General features: G+C 48.3%; 1 protein-coding gene and 1 pseudogene across 3 annotated transcripts in view; one reads left to right on the top strand and one right to left on the bottom strand.

Moving 5' to 3' along the window:
- Window positions 1-22,373, top strand: part of Tmem98 (transmembrane protein 98) — a 45,515-nt gene extending 23,142 nt beyond the window's left edge. The window contains exons 1-7 of one of the 3 annotated variants that reach the window (XM_021177466.3): window positions 10,774-10,875; window positions 12,921-13,104; window positions 14,646-14,777; window positions 16,074-16,107; window positions 17,887-18,002; window positions 20,256-20,315; window positions 21,546-22,373. In XM_021177466.3, coding sequence (XP_021033125.1) covers window positions 12,974-13,104; window positions 14,646-14,777; window positions 16,074-16,107; window positions 17,887-18,002; window positions 20,256-20,315; window positions 21,546-21,753 — 681 coding nt within the window. In that variant the 5' untranslated portion in view covers window positions 10,774-10,875; window positions 12,921-12,973 and the 3' untranslated portion in view covers window positions 21,754-22,373. Of the gene's footprint in view, window positions 1-10,773; window positions 10,876-12,889; window positions 13,105-14,645; window positions 14,778-16,073; window positions 16,108-17,886; window positions 18,003-20,255; window positions 20,316-21,545 lie in introns of those variants that run through there. The other 2 variants (XM_021177467.3, XM_085829758.1) reach the window with 2 other exon arrangements.
- Window positions 22,374-23,097: 724 nt separating this feature from the next.
- LOC110304534 (large ribosomal subunit protein bL27m pseudogene) lies at window positions 23,098-23,540 on the bottom strand (annotated as a pseudogene).
- Window positions 23,541-24,707: the final 1,167 nt, after the last annotated feature.

The following is a 24,707-nucleotide window of genomic DNA, read 5'->3' as shown; positions in this document are numbered from 1 at the left end:
ACTATCAAGTTAAGTTGAAATGTTAGACAATGATACCCAGACAACCATGGATAGATGGATAGTCAGTAATGGGTACTTTGCTGATATTTGTGATCATACATTGAAATTGAAGCCACATCTGTGAGAATTTCTCTAACTGCATGCTGCGGTGCCAATTGGAAGAGACAGATTTGAGGCTATGCCAAGTAAGGGCAGAGGAGCAACTCCCTGGTGGACCATTTGACCCAGGCCTTCCAGAAGACCCAGGGTGTGAGGACAATAGGAATGTCACGGAGCTTGTGGGAGGCAGGGGAGCTAACAAGCCTTTTACCTGGGTCTCCATGGAGAATTTTTCCCTCTGCAGCATGCTTTGGCATAAGCTAACAACAGCTGAGGCAGGGCAAACACCTGAGAAGCACCGCTGACACCCAGTGATCACTCCTCGAAGTGCACCTTGTTGGATGTGGGCTGGGAACAGACCTCTGGGAGGGACACCTTTCTCTTAAAGGTCCAGAGCTCTCCCAGGCATCTCTTGCAGGATTTAGCTCCTATGTCCTAGCATTCTCTGGGTGAGACTGCTCTGTGGTTGGATCGCTTGGAATGAAAGACATTCAAGGTAATCTGGGGCTATTAGCACCAGAGCCCAGACCTTTACTTCTCTGCTGGGTCCCTACTGGTCTGGGAGAGTCTTGCTTCCTGGATGCTGTGGTATCGAAAGCCCTGTCCAGATTCAGACAAATGCCAAGCAGTGACATAATACACTCTTGTATTTCACAGCAGTCCTGGGGGAATTTCTCACTTGGCTGGCTCAAGAGCTAAATGAGGAATGGCCCCTTGTCTATTGCCTCCTAAGAATGGCCTTTCCCCTGGGTTCCAAGACATTATTCTGTTCCTGGATCTGCTTGTCCCCAGTTCTAAACTTTGGTTTTGTCTAGGGAATCAAAGGTTCCTCTATACGTCTGTCACCCATCTGTTGCCTATCACAGGTCCTGGGCTGGACTTGCAGGCTAAGCAGGTGGATATCCCTTAGTTAGAAGTTATTCTTTAAAAAAAAAAGAAAAAAAGAAAAGAAAAGAAAGAAAGGTAGATAAGCAGACAGACTGATTGACTGATTGATTGATTGATTGATTGACTGATTTACTGGTTGATTTAGGAGAGATGGCACAGCAGTTAAAAACACTTAGTGCTCATACAGGGGTTCCAGGTTCAGTTCCCAGCACATACCTGGAGGCTCACAACCATCTGTAACGGTTCAGGGGGCCAACTACCCTCTTCTGACCTTTGTGGGCCCCAGGCAGGAATGTGGTGCACTTACATACATGCAGGCAAAACACATGAAATAAAATGCAACTTTTAGAAATATGTATTTACTCTTTTAAGTATGTATATGTGTCTGTCTGTGTGTGTGCACTTGAGTACAGGTGCCAGGCTCTGGAGCTGGCGGGCAGCTGTCTCATGAAGGTACAGGGAGCTGAACTGGGTTCTCTGCAAGAGCAGAGCCTGCTCTTATTTTATTTATCTTATTTCATGTATGGGTATCTTTTTTCTAGCCTATATGTCTATGTGTCATGTGCATCCTGAGACTGGAGTTATGGGTGGTTGTGAACTGCCATGTGGGTGCTGGGATTTGAACCCAGGTCCTCTGCAAGAACAAATGCTCTTAGTCACTGAGCTATCTCTCTCCACCCTCTGTTTGAACCCCTTCTATCCACAGGAAAAAAATACGGAGGATCAACATAGGGGAGCTCTCTTTGCAACACCTTTTTGGCACCACACTTTTTTGCTGTTCTGACATAAATACTTTGGGCTTTCTTATCAGGTATTTACACCACACATGTGTCATGAGATTGAAGGGGAAAGAGAAAATTCCATCACAGTGTGATTGCACAGGGAAGTGATTGCAGAATCTGGTGTTTTGTCTAGACTGAGAACACAGAGAGATGGCTGTAGAAGAAACCCAGGATGCTTGAAACAGGCTGAATTGCCTTTCCATCTCAGCCCTTCTAGTCACTAGCTGAGGATCCTCCAGCAAGCCCTTGGCCCTCTGAGACACTCAGAGTCTCCAGGGATTAGCCCCTCCCTCCCAGAACTACCTGAGGTTCCATGCATAAAGTATCTGGAACAGAACAGGCACTCAGTACATGCCACCCTGGAAATTCAGATTTGAGTCATGCAAAATGATGTATTAGGGAAATTTCTTATGGGTCAGGCAGGTACTGTGGTAGGGACCTTGTAGAAATTGCATAATCATTATAATTACCCCTTCAAATAGACCGTTATTCTCTCCGACTTGACATAGGAAACTAAGACTCGATGAAGTTATTTTGCAGCTAGAAAGTGGTTACACCAGGACTGGAACTATGACATTACCTAGCGCTTAGCTTGAAACACACATACAAGCCCCAGGGCTGGTTCAGTTAGTAGTTTTGCTTAACCTCTGTGAAGCCCTGGCTTTGATCCCCAGCACTACATTAGCTGGGTGTGATGACTCCTGCCTGTAATCTCAGTAGCTGGTGGATAGAGATGGAAGGGTCAGAAAGTGGAGGTCTTCTTTGGGTACATAGGGAGTTTAAGGCTGAGGTAGAGACTCTGAGCACATACAAGCCTACAAACGACCTCAAACATAGCAGCAGTTAACTGTTAATAGGCCCTCGGTGGGTCAAAAAGAACCAGAGATGCATATGACTTAATTATAGCCTTCAGTCCATCCTTAAACTAACTTCAGGTGCATTAAATAAAATATAGGATGTTGTTGCCCCTTATATACATCTAGCTGTCATTCCTTAAATATTGAAAGCAAGAGTGGTTTTCATGTGCTCTGAAGTGGGATGTGGCACTAAGCTAGAATGAGCGAGGCAGGCTGGGCAATCTGTCTGTAGAGTGCTCCCAGCAGTCATTTTAAAAGGTTTAAGAATCTCTGCCAAGAGGATATCTCCTCATTCTCCCAGTTGTTGTGGTATGAATGACCTGATGACTGTCAGAGGAAACCCCTGAAGAGGGTCTCTATGCCCTTTACTTCAGCTAAGTGAACTGAAAGGAAATGCAAACTTGACCCCTAGCCCAACTGGGACCCTGGCTAGCCTGCCCTGCTAGCTCTTAACCTTCCTACCAGCTTTTCCTGTCTCCCTTGCTTCCTGGTTCTAGTTGCTGTACTGTGGCCAGCTCTAGCAGTTGTTTGCTTGAGAGGTCACGCTTGCTGGCTTTGCTCCTGCAAAGGCCCAGAGAAGTCCTGATCTGTGTGTGTATACACAAGCCCCGCCCTGAGTGGTGTGGCTTTCCTTGGAAAGCCGTTTGCAAGTCCATAAAAGGGCCCAGGCATTGAAAACAGACAGACTCAGAGTCCAACCAGGGATTTAAGATTGTGCCCCTTTAATTCAGGCCAGCCTTCCTGCTCTGTCCAGTGCTGGTGCCTCAGTGTGCCCAACAGTTTCCTGGGTGCTTATCTCTCCTGCCCCCCATGGGTGAACTTTCCATTAAGTTTTGCACAAGGGCTTATTCGGCACCAACTAAGGGCCAGGCTCTACTCTAGATTCCAGGGGTCAGCAGAGAGCAAGATAGAAAAAAGTCCCAACCCTCAGAACCACAGAGACAGTGATGTGCTCCAGTGAAAACACATATTAAGGTCTAGGAACAGGAATAATGGGTGGTGCCCCAGAGGGATTCTTCCTGGAGGCACATGCAGACAGCTGAGCAGAGGGAGGGAGAGGCCACTGGGAGAATGGAGTGAGTGTTCCAGACAGAGGGAACACCAATGCCTGACACTGGATAAACAATGCTTGACCCACTTTTCTGTTCTATCCTATGACGAGCACTTACTTAATCTTGAAGAGTATACAGAAGTTTCCTACTTATTTTGAATATACAGCTCTCCGGCCTTAGGGCACTTGCATTTTGTACAGACACCATCGCAATCCACCCCAACACTTTCTTTTTTCCATTTTCTTCAACCAAACATCTGTACCCATCCATAATAAGACTTCCTAAGGCAAGGTAGGAAGCCAGGGGAAATTATGAGGCATAGCAGAGAAAGGAACCTCTCCAGAGTCTGGCTGAGGCCTCTATAGCCAGCAGAAAACCGAGAACTCTAACCTAATTAACATTTGCTTAAGACCTTTCCCCACTCTTAGCTGTGAAGCTGCAGTTTTCTAGGACTCTCGGCAGAAACCACTTTAATGGTGAAAGGACATACCTCAAGCCCCTGTGGCTCCTGGTTCTATCGTATCACATTGTGACACCACTCAAGGCAACCCTGGAGCCATCTAGTCATCTCATTGATCAAAGACTATTGAAAAAAATTCTGGGGTACTGTGATGTCTGAGAGGGCAGGGATGCTTGCCACTGATCTTAATGACCTGAGCCTGATGCCCAGAGGAGAGAAATGACTCCTGCAAGTTGTTCCCTCACCCCCACATATATGCCAAAGCACATGTGTGCCAAAAGCCAACATGTACACACATGCCAGATGCACAAGCACTAAATGAATGTAAAATTAATTTTAAAAAATTATTGGGTATTTTCTTTATTTACATTTCAAATGTTATCCTCTTTCCCAGTCCCCTCCCCCCAGAAACTCCCTATCCCATGCCCCCCAACCCTGCTTCTATGAGGGTGTTCTCCTACCCACCCACCCACTCCCACCTCCCTACCCTCAAATTCCCCTACACTGGAGTATCCATTGAGTCTTCCCAGTACCAAGGGCCTCTCCTCCCACTGATGCCTAACAAGGTGGGCCTAGCTTTTATGTGGATGCTAGGAATCCAAACTCGGGCCCTCTGCTACATTGCGGCTGGAGCCATGGGTTCCTCCAGGTGTACTCCTTGGTTGGTGGCTTAGTCCCTGGGAGCTCTGGGGGATCTGGTTGGTTGATATTGTTGTTTTTCCTATTGGGTTGCAAACTCCTTCAGCTCCTTCAGTCCTTTCTCTAACTCCTCCATTGGAGACCCTGTGCGCAGTCCAATGGTTGGCTGAGAGCACCCACCTCTGTCCTGCAAGTTGTTACCTCACCCCCACATATCTGCACGGCACATGTGTGCCAACGGCCAACATACACATGCAATGCTCATGAGCGCTAAATGAATGTAAAATTAATTTTTTTTCTTAGTAACCATTTGAGATATAACTAGAGAGAAACTACTGCTAGAACACTTCAGTGTGGCTCTGTTTTTGAGAAGGTCATATCCATGTTCTCAGGCTTGCCTTATTCTTTCCTGAATGTGTGTGTGTGTGTGTGTGTGTGTGTGTGTGTGTGTGTGCATGCACGCATGCGCACGTGCACATGTGTGTATGCCCCTTTATTGCCGCCACCTTATTTTTCCTTTATTTTAATTTTTGATGCCCATGAGTGTTTTGTCTACATGAATGGATGTGCAACACATGTGTGCCGATGCCTAAGGAGGCCACAAGAGGGCATTGGATCCCATGGGACTGGAGTTACAGACAGTTGTCAGCCACTGTCTGGGTGCTGATAATTGAACCCTGGTCCTCTGGAAGAGCTGTCAGGACTCTTAACCACTGGGCCGTCTCTTGGCTCCTGTCCACCTTATTTAACAGACAAGGCTTCTCACTGAGCCTAGAGTGCCTCAGTTTGACTACGCTGGCTGGTCAGTGAGCATCAGGAATCCTTTTGTCTCTGCATCCCCCAAAATGGGCTTACGGCCACCAGGCCTAGCTTTTATGTGGGTGCTAAGAATCCAAACTCGGGCTCTCAAGTCTTTACAGCAGGCGCATATTACTGAGCCATCTCCCCAGCCATTTCTATTTTTAATAAACTCCAATTCTGCTGCACACTGACTTGTCCGTCCACTGTTGTTTTCCTGTATTGAAGTCAAGAATTCTGTTTACCCGATAGGGGTTCCTAGAAAATTAAGGATGCCCCTCAGGCTACTGAGGGCAGTAGTGCAGAGCTGTGACTCTGTCCCTAGCACCACTAATACCCTTTTCCTCTCCACAATTCCTGGCTACCATTATTTTACTTTTTATGTAATAAATGTTGTTATGCTTTGAATTTTGTTTTAGGGAGGTTTCTCTAGAGGGACAGAGCCAAAGAGATGAAAATTTATATATATTAGAACTGTACTAAGTCAGTTTAAAATAATACCAAGAGCCAAATCACACCAGAGAAGCTGAGAATCATGTAGTTACTTGGTCCTTGAGGCCGAATGCTTCAACAGTTAGTGTAGTCCTACAATGCTCTTGCATTGGGTTTGACAACTGGTAATCTTTTAGTCCACAAGGTAGGGGACCTCAGGAGTTCCAATCTGGCATTGGAGGTCCAGAATTTTCCTAGAGAGCTGAGAGCTACTTGTCCCTAGTCCATGAGGAAAGTTCAGAAACAGTTCTGCTATTAATGAAGGAATTATCATCATCAGCAGCAGCAGCAGCAGGACAAATCAAGTCTGAGATATGAGGAAAGGCAAGATGACCTTCCTTCTGACATACCCTTTTTTACAAATTAAAAATTTATTTGTTTGTATTCATTTTATGCATATGCCTGTGCTTGACTGCATATACATATATGCACCACATGCACACCTGGTGTTGGAAGGGGTCAGAAGAAAGCATCAGATCCCCTGTAACTAGAGTCATGCATGACTGTGAGTCACCATGTGGCTGGTGGGAACTGAACCCATGTCCTCTGGAAGAGCACCAAGTGATTTTGCTTAGGAATGCTGAGCATAGCTCCAGCTCACTGATGTACTCCTTGTTCCTTTAATAAAAATCTGAGCTGCTACCAGAAGGTACCATCCACACTTGGGGTGGGTCTTTTCATGTCAATCAAACCCATCAGGACAGTTCTTCAATTGAGGCTTCCTACAGGCGATTCTAATTTGTGACAAGTTGCCATTGAAACCAACCATGATAGATAAGAAATGTCCCTTCAAAGCTCAGACACTGAAGGTGTGGTCCCCAGAACAGCAGTGTTCAGAGGGGAGGCGTTTGGAAGGTGATTGGATCATGAGGACTCTGACTTCATCAGTGGACCAATCCGTTCATCGGTAGATTGATAGCTTAACGGTCTACTGTGGGGAGATGGAAGCATTAGGATGTGGAACCCAGTCAAAGAAGTAGGTCACTGAGGCATGTCCTTGAATGGTACTGTGTCCCTTGCTCTGTGTCCTTTCTCTGTCCCTTCCTACCCCACCCTGTCTCTTTCTGCTTCCTAGGACTTAAAGGGTGAGTGGCTTTGCTCCCCTGAAAGCTCCCTGCTCTCCCATTGTCTCAACACAGGCTTAAGACCAAAAGGATGGAATGATCACAGACTCAAACCTTTAAATGCATGGACCATAGTAAACCTCTCCTCTTCCTCCTCTTCCTCCTCTTCCTCCTCCTCCCCTTCCTCCTCCTCTTCCTCCTCCTCCTCTTCCTTCTCTTCCTCTTCTTCCTCCTCTTCCTCCTCCTCCTCAGTTGACTCTTCAAGGATTATGGCACAGCAATGGAGAGCTAACACAAATGCCACACCAGCTATCTTATTCCATCTTTCAAACACGGATCAGCAGTAAGTGTCATTATTATGCCCATTGCACAGATGAGGAGACTGAGGAGTATCCGGGATTGTACAGCTACTCCATACACAGGGGAAGAAGGGTTTAGATGGCGCTTTCTCTGATTTAGGCTTCTGTTCTTACCCAGATCTCTGGTGGAAATGAAGCATTCTGTTCTGCCTAGGGCTTTGTGTGGGTGACAGATGTTGCTAGGAGCATTTGTACAGGGACAGGAAGGGCTTTGCTGCATCTGGTCCTGTGCACAGTCACTGCTTATATGGAGTAAATAGAATAGTGTTAGGAAGAGTCACCCAGGAGGCACACATGACCCAGAGGCAGCGATGCAGCTGCTAACAGAAGGGAAAGGCCAATGTGTGTTAGGAAGGAACTAGACAGGAAGTGCAAAGCCTGACGTACACCCAGGACCAGGGTGATAATGTGGTACATATGAAGTTGATGTTAAGTGGCTCCATTTATTGCACTTGGGACCAGTACAGATACTGTGTTTCAACACCCAGGTAACTGGAAGAGCTGTTAGCTTCCTGGTTTGGTGGTCTGGCTGTGGTGTCAGCAAGCGTTGAGTTCCTCTCCCTGTCCTCCTGTGTATCACTGACAGGCCAGTGAATTGTCTTACCCATTCAGGGATCCTTCCTTTAGAAATGTAAGCATATTAAAATTTCAGGGTTGGTGACAGGATCAAAAGGTCTATGCTGTGCCAGATGCTCAATATAGATGCTCAACAAATGTTCTTTTCTGATGTGAGTAGAGCATGAACTTGCATCCGTTAAGGCTAAGAACCACTCCTATCTTTTTCTTCCTCACCCTAGTCAGCATCTAACCTGCTTCTCTTCTCTAGTTATGGGCCTCAGCTCTAGATTTGGGGATGCCTGCTACATGGTTTGATGTTCATTCTTGATGAAGTGTGGCCATATTTTGGGGTATTTGAATTTTGGTGAGACTTCCAGGATACTGCCTCTGCTTCAACTCCCACTATGAAGGCTGAATGTTTAGGGCTTACACAGCACTTGGGATCAGAGTACAAGGTTGGAGGGGATGGTCAGAATCTTCCAGGTCTGTGGTGTGCAGAGAAGCCTGCTCACTTCCTAACAGGGATCCTTACTCTCCTGGTGATTATGTAGGCACTGATGTCTTCCATAGGTTCCATTTCCATGGGGACACGGCACTGGGTTCTGTAACTTGCGGGGGGGTGGGGGTGGGCATACTGAATGCCAGTCTTCTCTGATGGCACTAGAGATGCTTCAGTGGGGGGTTGGAATGGCAGGAGTTCTAGAGCAGTGGGTGACAGTGGGTTGGGAAAGGTATGCAGTATCTAGAACCCCCTTCTCTGCTTAGCGGGTGGGTAGCATGTGGTTCATCGGGGGAACTCACATCATCTGCTCTGGGTGGCTCCTTGTATGTTTGGTTTCTCTTTCGGAAAATGTTCATTTGTGTTACATCTCTTGTGTAGTCATAAAACCTCAGAGCTGGCCACGAAGGTCACATAGTTGAACTTCCCAGCTTAAGCCCATCCATCATCCAGCCACCAAGGCAAACAGAAACAGTTCATCTAGGAGACTCTCCAGGATATGAAGACACTGCCCCTAGTGCCTTTTTCTGATATTTGCTGCTGTGCTGTGACCTTTCCCTCACTGACAGGCACAGAACTCCAAAGGTCTGCATGAAAGCACTTCAGAGGGTGATAAAACCACTCCCCAGCCTTCTCTTCCAGAGAGGACACCAAGAACTGGAAGCAAAGGTCCTCCTCCTCCTCCTCTTCCTCCTCCTCCTCCTCTTCCTCCTCCTCCTCCTCCTCCCCCTCCTCTTCTTCCTCCTCCCCCTCCCCCCTCCTCCTCTTCCTCCTCCCCCTCCCCCCTCCTCCTCTTCCTCCTCCCCCTCCCCCCTCCTCCTCCCAAGTGCTGGGGATCAAACATGGCTTGTGCATGTTGGGTTCACTCTACCACTAGGCGGTGCGGTGCATGCGAAGACTGGATGTTGACATTCAGTGTCCTCTTGCACTCAGTAGGTTTCTATTGCTGTGAATACCATTGCCAAAAGCAACTTGAGGAATAAAGGATTCATCTCACCTTACAGGCTGCAGTCCTGAAAGGAAGTCAGGGAAGGAACTCAGAGCAGGAACCTGGAGGCAGGAACTGAAGCACAGACCTCAGAGGAGTGTAGCTTACTGGCTTGCTCCTCATGGGATGCTCAACCTGCTTCCTTATACAACCTAGGACTGCTTGTCTGGAGGTGACATCCCTTGCATTGGGTAGGACACTTGTATCACATGCAAGAAGTCCTGCATCCAACCTCTAGCAGGGCAAAAAAAGGAGCACAAACAAACACAGCAAACTAAACAAAAAGACTGGGGTCTGGAGGAGACTATAGGCTCTGGTTTGCAGATACTGCATCGCGTTGATGGAGAAATCACCTGCATCCTTTGGTTCTTGTCATCTTAGGTCCTTGCAAGTGGGGTTGTTTTAGATCTGGACAGGCCACCCACATTTTACTCGGCCTACGCAGGCTCCGCCTTTTCCTCAGGACAGATCAGGATATAACTAACCATCCAGAGCCCATTCACTTCCGATTGTAAAACATGGTCTTTATAGACTTTGGGATCCTTACCCAAAATAGTCCAAAGTCTGCTTCCTAAGCCTTTGGGAGCCACTGAAATCCTAAACTGCTGCTATCAGCTGGCATCTTTAGGCCCGAAAGCAGCCTATTGGTGACTGTTAACAGCCTGGATTGTGTCCTGACCGGTGAGGTATGTTCTCTCTGCAGTAGGATTTCTAGAAAGCACGACTGCCTGCCAGGATCCTGGCTAGGCAGTGTTTAGCAAGACTCTTTAAGTTAGGCTACTGGTTCACTTTTAGCCCTGGGCCAGGCTCTTGCCCCCAAAAGTGTGCAGTGTGTCACTGACCCTGACACCAGTTTCCAGGGTCATTGCAGAGGAGGGCGGCAAGGCACAGAGAAGTGAGGTCAAATCGCTCACAGCTATTGAGTCCTTACAATCAATCTGCACACAGCAGCTAGGGCAGCGACCCAGCACTGTGTAAACTGTGGGAGCTCCTACCCCCTACCCAAGGCTGTCCAGCTGGAGGGCAGTGGGTGTGGGTGCATCCTGCCCTGGCTTCCGTGGTGCACGTGGAGGGGTCCTCCGATCGTCAGTGACTGTCTCCCAGCTGCCCTGGCCTCCCGGGACGCCAATCCCCAGGCGGCCAGGGGCCTGGCGGGGACGGCGGCGCCTGGCAGCGGGGGATTTGGGTGCGCTGGCTGGGCCGCCCCGCCGGGGGTGGATCTGGGTCGTCGGCCCGCCCGCCCTCCCGGCATGCCCTGCTGCTGGCCGCTGCGGGCAGCACTCGGACTTGGCCTTGGGGGGTATCGCGGGGAGCCGGCGTACCCCGGAGCTGCAATTGAGGTGGGTGAGCATGGGGGGCGGAGGGCGGGTGGCGGGAAGGCTCTCTGTGGGCTGCTGGGACACTGCTTTGTTCTGCCCTGCGAAAACGGAGCAGCGCGCAAGTTGGGAACCAAAGTTGGGCGCGCGTACCAGCCTTCCCTGGGGGCGGCAGGCGGGCCAAAGAAGGGAGAGAGAGTTGGATCTTGATGGGTTTAGAATCAAATAGAGGGGAAAGCTAAGAGGGAGATGGAACGAGAAAGAGAGAGGCAGGGGGAGAGGAAAAGTCAGGGAGATACAGAGAACACACAAAGAAAGAAAAGCGCACAAAGGAACGCCCACACAGAGGGATCGCAGAAGGCGGCTGAGGGAAAGTTCAAGAAAGCAAAGCCCTTAAAGAAAGTACTGAAAAACAGAGAAGAGCAAGGCGGCACTCTTGCGGGGTGGTGATGGAGCTTGGAGAAATAGGGGCGTGGAAGGGGATATGTGGGGAGCCCGGAGAAGGGATACATTGGAGGAAAACATCTAGAGAGGAAGACATAAAAATAAGGAGGAAAGAAAAAGGTTAACATTGCTAGACAGAGAAGGACAGCACAGAGTGTCTAGAGAAACCAAGGCAAACCTGTTCCCTCACCTTCCTGCTTTCCCAACAGAGTATAAGATGAAAACAAACAAAACAAAACTAAACAAAATAAAAAAACAAAAAACTCTGTGAGAGAGCAGCGTTTGCAGACAGCTTCCTTGGCAACTTAAGCCAGTAAAGTCCTCACCCTGTTTACCCATTCCTCAAAATTCAGCTCAATTAGCTCCAGGTTTGCGAAGGAGGCTTTTTTAGAAAGTGCCATGCAAATTGCAGTCTCTTTATTACCCAAGCCTGCACATAGCCCACCTACACAGCTGCATCTTTCTTCCCCACCAGTTCATTGACATGGGGGAGGGGATCTGTGTCTTCTCGTCTCTAGTCTTCAGAATTCAGTGTTTGCTGTAAGCAGATGGTCAATCTGTGCTCCCCGAGTGACCATCAAGAGAGTTTGAATTCTGGGAGACATAAACATCACATATAGACTAAGTACTGTGGTGGGCCAGCCTGGGGTCCTACAGACTGCTGAGGCATAGCACTCCTTTCTGTAGGTGAAGAAACTAAACCCAGGGAGGGAAGGAAACTTTTTCAAAGGGATGCCTATGGGAGGTCTGCCCTGAAAGGATGCTGTGAAGATCAATTCTCTGAGATGCTCTGGCCTGAGTTTAACACAGCTTGATAGGCTGCGTCACACTGCAGGAAGTAATGGGTCACGTTCAGGATGGTGGTCCCAAAGGATTGCATCGTGTGATGATGTCCTAGCTGGTCTTAGTTTGTCTAAGTTCGGTCTGGGTGTTTGACAATGACCACAATACCTGACAGTGCATTTCTCAGAACGGAAAAGCATCTTGTTAAGCCATACCTGACTGTTGGTGTGAGAGAAGCTGCCAGATGGTGATGTGCAAGGAATACTCCACTCTGCTTCTAAGTTTCCAACTCTGAAAGTGTCGGTCACAACCCATCCCAGGGTTCTCACTCTTTCTTAGAAGGAAAAGGAAGGTGACTCTTGACTTCACTTTGGACCAATGGCTTTCTGATGGCCAGCTATGTAGACCTGGACGAATTCTTTAACCTCCTGGAATCTCAGTTTCTTCACCATAAAGTAGAGATGCCCAATACGATCGTTGCTAGGCTCCATCCGGAGTATCTGACACAGAGGAACTAACTCCTCACTGAATACAACTTTCTTCCATCCTGGCATTATTTCACTTACATGACTTACAGCATGAAGTCATCAAGGCAGGTGCAAATGTGTCCTAAGCTTCAAAACTTAGCTCATTCTAACTGGAAAATAACCACTTATACCATAATAGAGAAGGGAAATTCGGGCGTGGTCTAAGATGCCCTTGGGTTTGCAGGGGGATGTGAGGGAGCCTTGCTACCCTTTCCATCCCCATTGGCCATTTGCAGCAGGTAAGACCTGGCCGCCCCTCCCCACATCTGCCGTATCTTTACCAGGTCTGCTCGACTTTATGTCCCCCCCCCCCAGCTTCCACCTGCTCAGAGGATGTGAGTGGACTGTGGCTGGGAGCCCCTAGAAGCATGGAGACTGTGGTGATCGTCGCCATAGGTGTGCTGGCCACCATTTTCCTGGCCTCATTTGCTGCTTTGGTGGTGGTCTGTAGGCAGCGTTACTGCCGGCCTCGAGACCTACTACAGCGTTATGATTCCAAGTGAGTAGACTGTGATGGGGGTGGGGGTGGGGCATGGAGCTGGGGGGCTGACAACAGGAAGCCCGAGGGACAGAAGGAATTTGGAGCTGGCCACTTCTGCCCAACTTATTTTCTCTTAAGTGGTTCCTACAGGCCACACTTTATACTATAAAGACTCCAGAGCGTAAGAACATTCCTTAAGCATCCCAGCATCCCGAGGCACCTCTTTCTCTGTTCATTAGGTCATGGAGAAGTCACTGAACGTGTGCACCTGACACGAAAGCCCTGTCTTTGCGATGCTAGCTGCCTCATTTGGCAGAGGGATTAGCCAAAGCCCTTACCAGCCAAAACCCTGGGAACAGACATCTGACGCCCACACTTAGCCACACACCTAAGCAACAGGTGTTCCAGATCATGCAGCCCCAGCACAGGGGTGCCTGTCTCCTTGCACAGATTTCTTCTTCATCATGCATTGTTGTGTGAAATTGATTTTGTTAAGTAAGACCAGTTTAGGGATTTTGAGCAGAGAGATCCATATGGAGTGCTAGCAACCAAACTTAGGTTTCTGGTGTTTACCTGAACTCTGTCAGAATCTCTTGTGAATGCCCATTTATATGTCCCTGGAAGACTATGCTTTGCAAAGAATGTTTCTGTAGCTTGGGTTCTCCTGAACCCTGCTGTGAAGGTGGACATAGTGTTGCTCAGAGGGGTGGCTCCCAAGAGTGATTCTGTACACACGTTATAGAGCACAGGTAGGCCTGGGTGAACAGTATGTCTTTACATACACACATACGTTTGAAGGGAAAAGAAAAGAAGACCATTTGTTCTGTTTTTTCCAAGATTGTGTCTCTGTGTATAGCCTTGGCTGTCCTAGAACTTGTTCTATAGACCAGGCTGGCCTCAAACTCACATTGAGATCTTCCTGGCTCTGCCTCCCAGGGGCTGGGATTAAAGGCTGTGCCAACCCCCACCCCGCACTCTGGCATAGGGCATCTTTGGAATCTTGCTAACTCTGCCCCTTCTCCAGCAGTTCAGCTTGTTTTGCTTCATTTGCATTTTGGTCTGCCTTCCTGACCCAGTGTTTAGCTGTGTGCCCTTGTCTTGTGCTGTGGGCACATTACAGTTAGATCTGTATTCAGGGCAAGCATTCTGTCCTCTACCTCTGTCAGTATAACAGAATCCATAAGATAACTTACTGTAAAGAGAAAAGGTTCATGGGCTTAGAGATTCTGGACCATGATCAGGTGGACTTTCTGCATTTAGACATCTGATGGCGCTGCCAGATAGGAGTTCATGGAGAAACAAACTGCCCACTTCATGGTCAGCATTGCAGAAAAAGAGACAAAGGAGAGAGCTAGTGTCTCACAGTCCCCTTTAGGGTCCAGACTTAAAGCCTTCCCACTAGGCTGTACCTTTTCAAGGATCCATCTCCTAATATTGCCATCCAAGGGAACAGGCCTTTGGGGGCATTCAAGATCTAAATTATAGCAGTGGCTGCAGTGAGAAGAGGTTCAGTCAGAGTCACTCGTCGTGAAACTCTTAACAGTGGCTCTCCCTTCCAGGCCCATCGTGGACCTCATTGGTGCTATGGAGACCCAGTCTGAACCCTCCGAGTTGGAGCTGGATGATGTTGTCATCACCAACCCCCACATCGAAGCCATCCTGGAGAATGAAGACTGGATCGAAGATGCCTCGTAAGGCCACAGGGAACTTTCGCTTTCTAGTCCTCTGGGATGGCAAAGGGACTTCTGGGTTCCTTCACAGAACACTCCACTGGACACCCAGACCTCTTCCCCTTCCCCCGTCATGAGGAATGTCAGTATGGGGCATGGCCATGTTTGTTCTTGTCCTGTTCCTTTCACTTTGTAGTCTTGAAGACCCAGGCAGTAAGATATGTGGCAGACATCATTATAAAGCACCCCCCCCCAACCCTGTGAGGTTGGGTCATTCTTGGACTGCCCAAGGATTTTGAGTCAGCTCCAGGCAGCCTTTGCTTTCAGTGTCCCAAGAGGGGCTGTCTGTTTAACAGGACAGTTCTTTCAGAAGTGTGTACCACTTCTTTTCATAATCCTTTCATCTTTTTGTTTACTGATACACACTTATATCAGGGTGCTATATACAGGGTGTGGGGCCAGGCCCTGAAGATGTCAAAATGACAGGAGATAGAACTGTACCAAAGCCAGTGTCATAGAGGCTTTAGGGAGTCTCCGTGTCTGGCGAGTGGCACAGGGAGTTAGCAAGGTTCAGATCTGCCTGGGGTAAGACTTCAAGGTAGCTTTGAGGAAACATGTCCCAGAGGGGTGCATTTGAAGAAGTGTTTAAAATTGTGCTTGTGCTTCATGTTGGCATTTTCATACATGTTTATCATGTATTTTAACCACACTCCCTCCCCATTACCGTCTCCCATCCCCCTCCTACTTCTATGATACCCTTCTCTCTCTAAGTAGTCTACCTATATCTTCTTCTTTTATGTTTTGTGTGTGTGTGTGTGTGTGTGAGAGAGAGAGACAGACAGACAGACAGACAGACGTAGAGAGACAGAGAACGAGCCCCATTTAGTTTAACTAGGGTTGCTTATAGGAGCCTGGCCATCCCAATAGTAGCCACACAACTAACTAAGAAAATCTCTCTCCTTTTCCTTTACTTAACAACCATTAACTACTTATAAGCCCTTATGGAGCATGGGAGCCTCATAAGCCCCTCCCCTGAGTGGGTGCTTTTTGACTTGGGTTGGCAAAGGGGAACTCACCAGGTAGAGTCTAAGGAAAAGGACATGTTGGACATGTGGAGACATCAAACGTTGAACTTGGCAGGTGGTGACAGAGCTGGCTGGAGGAGTGGGTCCACTGTGTATGCTATAGCACTGGGGAATTTTGCGTGGAGGTGTTGTCTGCTGTGCCCATCTGGTGCCAGCTGAAGAACAGAGTGGGGAGCTGGATGGAGATGGGCACTTCAGAACAGTACTGATAACTTTCCTCTTGTCTCCCCAGAGGCCTCATGTCCCACTGCATCGCCATCTTGAAGGTAATATTCAGATTTTCCTGTGAGGTCATGGGCAGCTGTGGGAGTGCCTCCAGTATACATGGAGCACTGCAGGTGTACATGGAGTTGACCTTGCAATGGTCCCTTGTTAGCCTCATGCTATATTTCTTCTGTCTGCTGCCATCTCTCCCTATCGGGTCTGTTTTACATGATCATTATAAACGTCCTCTTTAGGCTTTTCCCCTATCTAGTCATCTAGATATGGAAAGATATGACTTATGGAAAGGACAGCTTGGGGGTCTCCAGTAATAATTTTTCTAATCACGGAGAAGGCTGGGTGTCTGAGATCATGGAGCTGCAGCAGCAAGGGCCTCCCTGGGGTCCTTTATTAATTCTGAGCTCAGTCCAGGGAATGCATCCTGTATTTAGGCTTCAGTTACTACAGGATTTCCTTTGGCTTCCTTGGTGACAATAGTCAGACAAACGGGACAATCAGAGTTACCAAAACCAAAAACCCAAATTACAAGCTCTTCCACTTGGAGGCAGAGTTTGGTCTTGGAAGGCTTGGAAGATTACATCCAAGTTCCACTGTTTCCAGCTGCATGGTTCTTGCGTTCGTTTCTCAACTCTCGCCTGATATTGTCTCTCCTAATAGAATAACAACAGCATGCAAATATTTAACAAAATGCAAATATGAGCTTCTGCACATCAGCAACCTTATCTCTTTGTCTACTAATTATTCAGAATTTCAAAAGAGACAACTCGCTCTTTTCTCTGGGGTCACTCCATACAGGATATTAAAAAGCCCTGTATTTGCTTCTTCTTTGGCTACCTCTGTAGAAAACGGTTGCCTCAGAATCAGGAAGTTCCTTGGATGTATAAATATGGCTATACATACAAATAAGGTTATAGGCAAAGGTAGCTAGGTTCACAGATTGGAGCAGGAAGCCATATTACATTTCCCTTTGTCCAGACATGATATGTCCTGGGCCTTGTTTTTCTCCTGTCCTTTTTCATCAAAGGGGGAAGGCCCCTCTTCTTGGATTGGGGAGCTCAGATAAAGAAAAGGTCTTCTGAGCTTCCTCTTAAGACCCCAGGATGCCTTTGCTCTCTACTCTCCCCTGTTGTGGGAGAGTGGAGAGCGTGGATCTTCCTCCTCAGTGGCCTCTTGACCACTCTTCTTCCTGCTTCCTAGCCCCGAGTACCAGCAGGTACCGGGGCTTCTTTGCAGGGATAGAGACATGCTTGGTTTTAGCATAAGGGAATACAGAAAAGAGCCACACATCTTGGAGCTGGCTATTTTGCCTTTGCCCTGCTTTTTCCAGGGCCCCTTTTTATCATCACCTGGACAAACGAACTAATAACCCACAACCCTCAAAAATTGTTAGCATAGTTGTCTTTATTGGAGAATGTGCCTAAAGAAAAACAGTTGCCCTTTGTCCAGCCACATTTCTGTGAGCACCCCACTGGAGATATTATCCATTTAGAAGTCTAAACCATGAAGTAATAGAAAGTTTCTCCCCCAAGTCAAGGTGGTAAAATTGGAGCGCGTGATTTTTCTTAGATGGATTATTCCAGCTTAGTCCTCTTTGAGCTGAAGTTCTGTCCTTGATCTCAGAGCCCTTCCCCCTACAGCTCCCACCCAGGCTATTGGCTTTTGCCTCTTTCCACCCCATTTCCTCTCATCACTAGGGTAGGAGCCAGTTTACCGGCGGTGCCCAGGATGGGGCCGTGTTCATCTTTGTCAGGGTGCCAGAGCCCTTGGTGTGGGGGTGGGGAGCCAGGTCACCCACATCACATCTTGTCTCCTTGTTATATTAGATTTGTCACACTCTGACAGAAAAACTTGTTGCCATGACAATGGGTTCTGGGGCCAAGATGAAGACGTCAGCAAGTGTTAGTGACATCATTGTGGTGGCCAAACGGATTAGCCCCAGGTGAGTGGTCAGTGGATGTGAGGTCCCACCATGCCACAGGGGAAACTGGGGTAGCCAGCAAGGCCAAGCACTGCTTTAAACAGTAGGTCTGCAGTCTTGGTTATCCGAACCCCCAGTGCATACAGAACTGCCTCCCGTGGGTATTCCTAAGCTGAGGTGGTCACTTATCATTCCTCTTGCCAGCATAAGCCCTTTAACAGCTCGGTATAACTGGGCTGACAGAGTCTGCACTCAACAGTGACAGCTCCTACCCTTACCCGGTCAGCCTCCCTGACCCTGCTATGCAGTGGCTGTCAGCAGGCGCAGTTCCCACTGACTCCTATGTTATATCTCCATAGACTTTTCAGCCAGGCCCTTAGGTCCAACCCTATAAGTATACTGGGGACTGGCTTGAGAGATACCTCTTTCTTCCATGGTGGCTCTCATTTGCTGCTTGATTCCCATCCTAGCACTGGGTGGGAAGGGAAGCCACAGCGCATTCAGACCTCCTGAATTCCTGGCTGTCTGCAAAATCCCCTGTGGGAGGTACCCGGCAGCAGGGCCTCAGTCAACAACTACACCCCCTCAGTTGGACTGGATTTTGCAAAGAAAAATAAGGCCCTTTTCTTAGAGCAAAAGGACCTGCTAAATGCATGCTGCCACCTGGTGGCTGGTATGTGGATTGGCTATCCAATGACGGGATTCCAGGAAAGTGTTCTTATCAGTCACCTGACCCCTCTGCCTTGAATGGCCTCGGCTGTGCATTCCTGGTGTCTGGGTTAAGTCACAAGCAACCAGGCTTTTCTGTCTCAAGAATAACCTAGTAGGGCTCAGGAGGAGCCATGTGGCGGATCCTCTGGGAAATACAGGACTTGGAGTACTTGAACTCTGTCTAGGTAGTCAGTGAGTGGAGACGCTAAGAGGGAGGATGCAGGCCGGAATAGCTCCTGGCTCTGGAGTTCCCCCATGGGTGTAAATACCTGGTTAACATCAGCGGCTGCATGAGACACGCCCACCCTCCCAGGCTCCAGCTTGTGCCGGGCGTTGCTGCTATTCTCCCACCATATTTAGACCGTGCAGTGCTCCTATCTGCTGGGCCCCTTCCTTGTGCATTTTGTTACTTCTGAGATCCGCCCCAAGGTGCAGGTTATAAGTAGGGTGTTAGGGTGCTGATTTCTGAGAGGGGACAGGGTTTTTAACAGTGTGCCAAGGTGAGAGTGTGGCATTGTCAGGAGGGCAGAGCTCTCTGCAGAGTGCCCTGGACAACCTCACTCATGTTTCTTGCCAGAATTCTCTTGTTTTCTTCATTTGGCCTCATGAGTTCGCCCTCTGGCTGATATTTGTCCCCATGTCCTTCCTGTTTAATTTTCTCCATCTGTCACGGTGATGATTTATTATTTCAGGGAGAGCGGTTTCTGCCTTGGGCTCTGCAGAGGGGGAAGGGGCTAGTTGGGTGGGACAGACACATGCTGAAGACCGCCATGCCTCTGTCCCTGCTCACCAGCTCCTCGGGCCTGAGAGTGAAGGCTGTGTATTTTTCTTCGTGCTTTTGAAATCAAATTATACAGTTTTTTTTTCTTTGTACCAAGTGATCGTGGGAGCAAAATCTTGTACCCCACAAATCAGAACAGGTAGAAATGTAACTTAAAATATTAGCCATGGACTGACTATCCAGGACAGAAAACACACACATACACACAGTGGAGAGGTTTGAACTCAAATTAAGAGGTGAGGTGACTTTTTTTTTTTTTGGTAGTGTTCTATGTCACTGTATTTGCATCTTTAAAAAAAACCACAAAAGTAATAAATGCTTATAAAAGTTAAACTACTTCCGGAATAGATTATCTGAAAAGTGAGGTGCTCCCTAATTCCACCCCCTCCCAATTTGGGGAGATTGGCCACCATAAGTAGCAAGCATCCCCTTAGACGTCCCCTCTTGCATTTCATAGCTTTGGTTATGTTAAAGGGTACAGCATGCTCATGCTTGGTAGTTACCTTTTCAGTGTCGTAGTTATCCTCAGCATCGCTCCCTATGTGTGACCTCACACATTTTAACTATTGGGACGAAAGCAAAAACAGAGAGCAGGGATATTTCCCAAGCAGAATCTGAAGTCTCTCTGTTAGACTCCACTGGGTATGCAGAAGTGGGTAGAGAACGAACCCCTAAAGGTGGGTGTGTAACAGCACCAGAGAAGTCTGGAGTGACGACAGCAAGGAAGGAGGAGGAAAAGGGACTGGTAAAATGCTGACAACAGTCCCATTGCCTCCCCTCAGAGTGGACGACGTCGTGAAGTCAATGTACCCTCCACTGGACCCCAAGCTTCTGGATGCACGGTAAGAGGGAGGATGTGTGACTCATCTTGTCTCACTTCAGGGTCGCTATTATCAACCATGTCAGGTGGGCTGCTTGGGTTATTAAGAGAGGATGTTTTTCCAGATTTCCAACCACCCCTGGCTCTGGGTGAGCCATTCAGTGAGCTGAGCCTGGCAGGTGATAGAGCCCAATCTTCTTCCTGAATCCCTAAGAGGAAGGTGCCAGCCATGTGTCAGCCTTGGCTCTGCAGGCTTAACTATGCTAACTGGGCCTCCCTGCCCTCCACGCCCCATTCCTTCCTCTGATCTTTGGACTTACCCAGGTGCCACACCTTGCTGGAAGCACTGCCCAGTGGGGCTGTGGTGAGGTGAACCCAGCAACGAGAACATGTAACACGTCAGCCACAGTGGAAGACACTCCCCATCAGGTGTCTCAGGAACCCCTCCTTCTCGCCCTCCTCCACTCCCCAGAATGTACTCAGCCCTACCGAATGTAAACCCATAAAATACCTACCTGCTGTCTCCATTTGATTGGTGAGGCTCCCTCTGACATGTTGTGTCATGGTTGCCAGGTGGCGAGTAAGTCATGACACGTTTCTCTGCCCACTCTTAGTGCTGCTCAGCTTTTCCCATGGGTTAGTAATCGGTAATGGAGCCCTGAACACATCTGGCACCATATAAAATCATTTCTGAGTGAATCTTTCAACCAAAAAAAGAAAACAGACCGAAAAAAAAAGCCAACAAAAACCAAAGAAACAACAACAAAACCCTCCTTCTCAATTTGATTTTCAATTACATTTTCTTTAGCGTTGAATAAGCCAGCCCCAGGCTTATTGATTTGTGATCAATAAGGGATGCTCACTGAAGAGGGATATATAGCCCATCTTTAAGTGGGCTGCAGTTAGAGATCTGCTCATCCAATTGACCACATCCAAACTGTTTCATAAAACACCCTTCTGGGAGCTGTTAATGGGTGTGTTGCAGAAAGCCTCTTCTACCACCCGAAAACCGGCTGCCAGCTCTATCGTTTCCCCATGGAGTTAGGTTAATCTCATCAAAGGCTCTGAGACCTTCTGTTTAAAGCCAGCCATCCCCCTATGTGTGGATCCATTGTGTTAAGTAACCGCTCACCTTCCAGGGAAGGGTCTCCGGTTTGGGGAACACTAACCTAGAGTGTGCACTCATTTGGACTTCTGTGCAAAGTTCCCCACTTTCTACAGAGTCTGATCTCTTCCCTCCCTCCTCCCCCAGGACAACCGCCCTGCTGCTGTCCGTTAGTCACTTGGTGCTAGTGACCAGGAACGCCTGCCACCTAACCGGGGGCCTGGACTGGATTGACCAATCACTGTCTGCCGCTGAGGAGCACCTGGAAGTCCTTCGAGAGGCAGCCCTGGCTTCTGAACCAGATAAAAGCCTCCCCAACCCTGAGGGCTTCCTGCAGGAACAGTCGGCCATTTAATCATCTCTGAGGCCCCATTTCCACCCCTGGGCGAACCTTCTACTTCCTGTAGATTTAGTTGTTCTCTAGAGCTCTGTCGGCCAGCCCTGGGTGCAGGGTAAAGCCGAGAGCCTCACGCTGGATGGCTCTGTTGTAATGGCAAACAGTGGCTGGAGAGTGGCAGTGTAATCCCACAGTTAGGGGAGATGCCGTGTACCTCTACAGCAGAGCGCAGAAAGCTGCCGGTCTCGCTGCTACATTTAGTTCATTTAATGTTTCCAAGAAAATCGAGTTGCCCTCTAAGAATTGAGAGACTTCATATCAAATTAGAATTTCCGGCTTCTGAAAATCAAGGCGTGGCAACATGGACAATCAGAACTAAGGGGCTAGGTCGAGATAGTCTCTTCGGGTGACCCTTGTGCTCCCCTTGCTAGTTTGTTTGTGTTCAGTGTTTTGGTCCCTGAAGCATCAGAGCTCCCCACCCCCACCCCGCTTCCCGCTTCCCATGTATCTTCCGCTTTCCCATTTGTGTTAGAAGCTGAGGAAATGCGAAGTCGATTGTTTCCTTTTTATCACTATGCCTGCAATTTCGCTTTACAACCACCAGGCGAATAGTAAACTTGTTCTTCTGTTTTCCTCAAGTGTGTAGTTACCGAGTCAAGTGTATTTGTTGGGTATGCGGTGGAATGTGTAAGAACTGAGGACAGATGGAGAGGTCCCGAGAATCCTGAAGGTGCTCTGTGTGTGTGTGTGTGCGTGTGTGTGTGTGTGCGCATGTGTGCATGTGTCCTTTATTTCTGGAATCTGTCTTGCAAATACAAAAAAAAAGAAAGGTTCATTTTTTTATTGTTTGGCTTCTGTTTATGTTTTTTATTTATTTTTAAAAAATATTTATTTATTTCATGTATATGAGTACACTGTCACTGTCTTCAGGCACACAACAAGAGGGAATCCCTGGGCTGGAGAGGTGGCTCAGTGGTTAAGAGCCACTGATTGCTTCCAGAAGTCCTGAGTTCAACTCCCTGCAACCACATGGTGGCTCAAAATCATCTGTAACTGGATCTGATGCCCTCTTCTGGTGTGTCTGAAGACAGCTACAGGGTACGCATGTCCATGAAATAAATACATAATTCTTTAAAAAAAGGGGGGGGGAACATCCCATTACAGAGGGTTGTTAGCCACCATATGGTTGTTGGGAATTGAACTCAGGACCTCTGGAAGAGCAACAGTTGGTGCTCTTAACCACTGAGCTACCTCTCCAGTCTCTTCTGCAGAGATCTTGTCCTCACCCTGACCCTTGACTGCCATCATCAATTGTTCCTGTGACCTGGGCTCCAGGCTCCATCCAATGGTCTCAACAGGACTTCAAAGCATGTCTACTAGTTTGAAGGTTTCCTCAGGTTTGGCAGGAACTATGTGGACAAAAGTCTTGCAGAGATAGCACCCTTGGGCAGTCTAGTGACCAGATTCACAGCCTCTGAGTTTTGGGGATTAGGCACATAGACTTCTTTCGTGTAGCGGACTATCCCCTGTAGCGGGCTATCCCCTCCTCCAGGGCATACTGGCACTTGTTCCTCCCAAGTCCCACATGAGCGCCTGGGTTTCACCTAGACTGATGCTAAGTGCCAAGGATGTTGCCAGCATGAACGTAGTAACCTTCCATTTTCTTGATGCCATAGTGATTTCCCACCAAGGTTCTTAGAGCTGCCACCTGTCTTCTTGGATGTGTGTCTGACAGCAAGTGCTGTAGGTGCTGTGGGACTCAGAAGGGCTGTCACTGCTGCCCGTGTCCTCAGCATAAGCACTGCCGTGGCTGCCACCACCATATTTGCTTCACATTCCTTGTTTTATAAATTGTAGCCCTGAATTTGAGATCCTCCTGCCTCAGCTTCCACAGTGCTGGGGTCCCTGGCATCTAACACCACCCTCACTGATAATGGGCACTTCCCTGACCTGAGAACTCAGTGGGACCCAGCTTGAGGCCCCATACTCCAGATCTTGTGATTCCCATCCCATTCATGTAGGGGAGCCTGAAGGATCTTCTTTCCACAGGCCTGGACTGGCTTGCTGTTGCCTGGGTCCTATCTCTGTCATTAAGCATGGTTGGAGCTACCTCTGACCTCATTTCCATTTTCTCTGCTAAAACTCAAGTCAGCAAGCACTTTAGTTTGATATTGAGGTACCAGGAACTCAGTCCTTAGGCCAGGATCTTGTTTGTCTGTGATTGGCATATTTCATTCTCTCCTGGCAAAAAGGCAGCTCTGACCAGAACTGTATGTACCCCTTTCAGACTGCAGGCTGGATTCCAGGGGAAACTTGTTAAATGTCTCCTTCCATCAGTCCTAAAAGTGTGTTATGCTGTTACTTCCTGCCCTGCTGGAAGCTGTGACTGGGAAACGTCCAAGAAAACAAAAACAAACAAACAAAAACCTTTTTTACTTAAGGCCTCCACGGACAGTTCTCAGGGCCTGACTTTTGTCTCTGTTCTTCCTCTTTTAAGATCCGGTAGCATCACTGGACTTCTGAGGTCGCAGTGGCTGCTACTGTGGTAAATGTCCTCTGGATCTGAACCCTTGTCCTGAGCTCGAGAGAAGCAAGTCTAAGTTGGGATCTCAGTTGTCATTTACTCCGGGTGGAGGATGGGGGTGGGGTGCTCAGAGTTCTTTAAGGTAATATCTGCCATTGCTTACCTTTCCTGAGCCTGGGAGGCCTCCCACCCATCCTGGTATACCCTCTGTCAGGAGGACAGATTGCTCAGGAACTGAGGAGTGTCTGGGGTTGGGGGAGGAGAAGAAAGGAGAGAGGGAGAGAGAGAGAGAGAGAGAGAGAGAGAGAGAGAGAGAGAGAGAGAGAGCTTGCATGCACGCACAGGCATGTGTGATATTACACAGGCCAGCTTTTCCAGTGCTGTGCAAAGGAAAAGCCTCTAGACAATGTCCAGTGTATACAGGACCCAGGCAACAGCAAGCCAGTCC

The sequence above is a fragment of the Mus caroli genome, unplaced genomic scaffold (assembly GCF_978045245.1).
Source record: "Mus caroli unplaced genomic scaffold, Mus_caroli_1 scaffold_13, whole genome shotgun sequence".
In the NCBI taxonomy this organism is placed as follows: domain Eukaryota; kingdom Metazoa; phylum Chordata; class Mammalia; order Rodentia; family Muridae; genus Mus; species Mus caroli.
The sequence above is the reverse complement of the archived record's forward strand: the minus strand, read 5'-3'. Positions and strand labels throughout refer to the sequence as shown.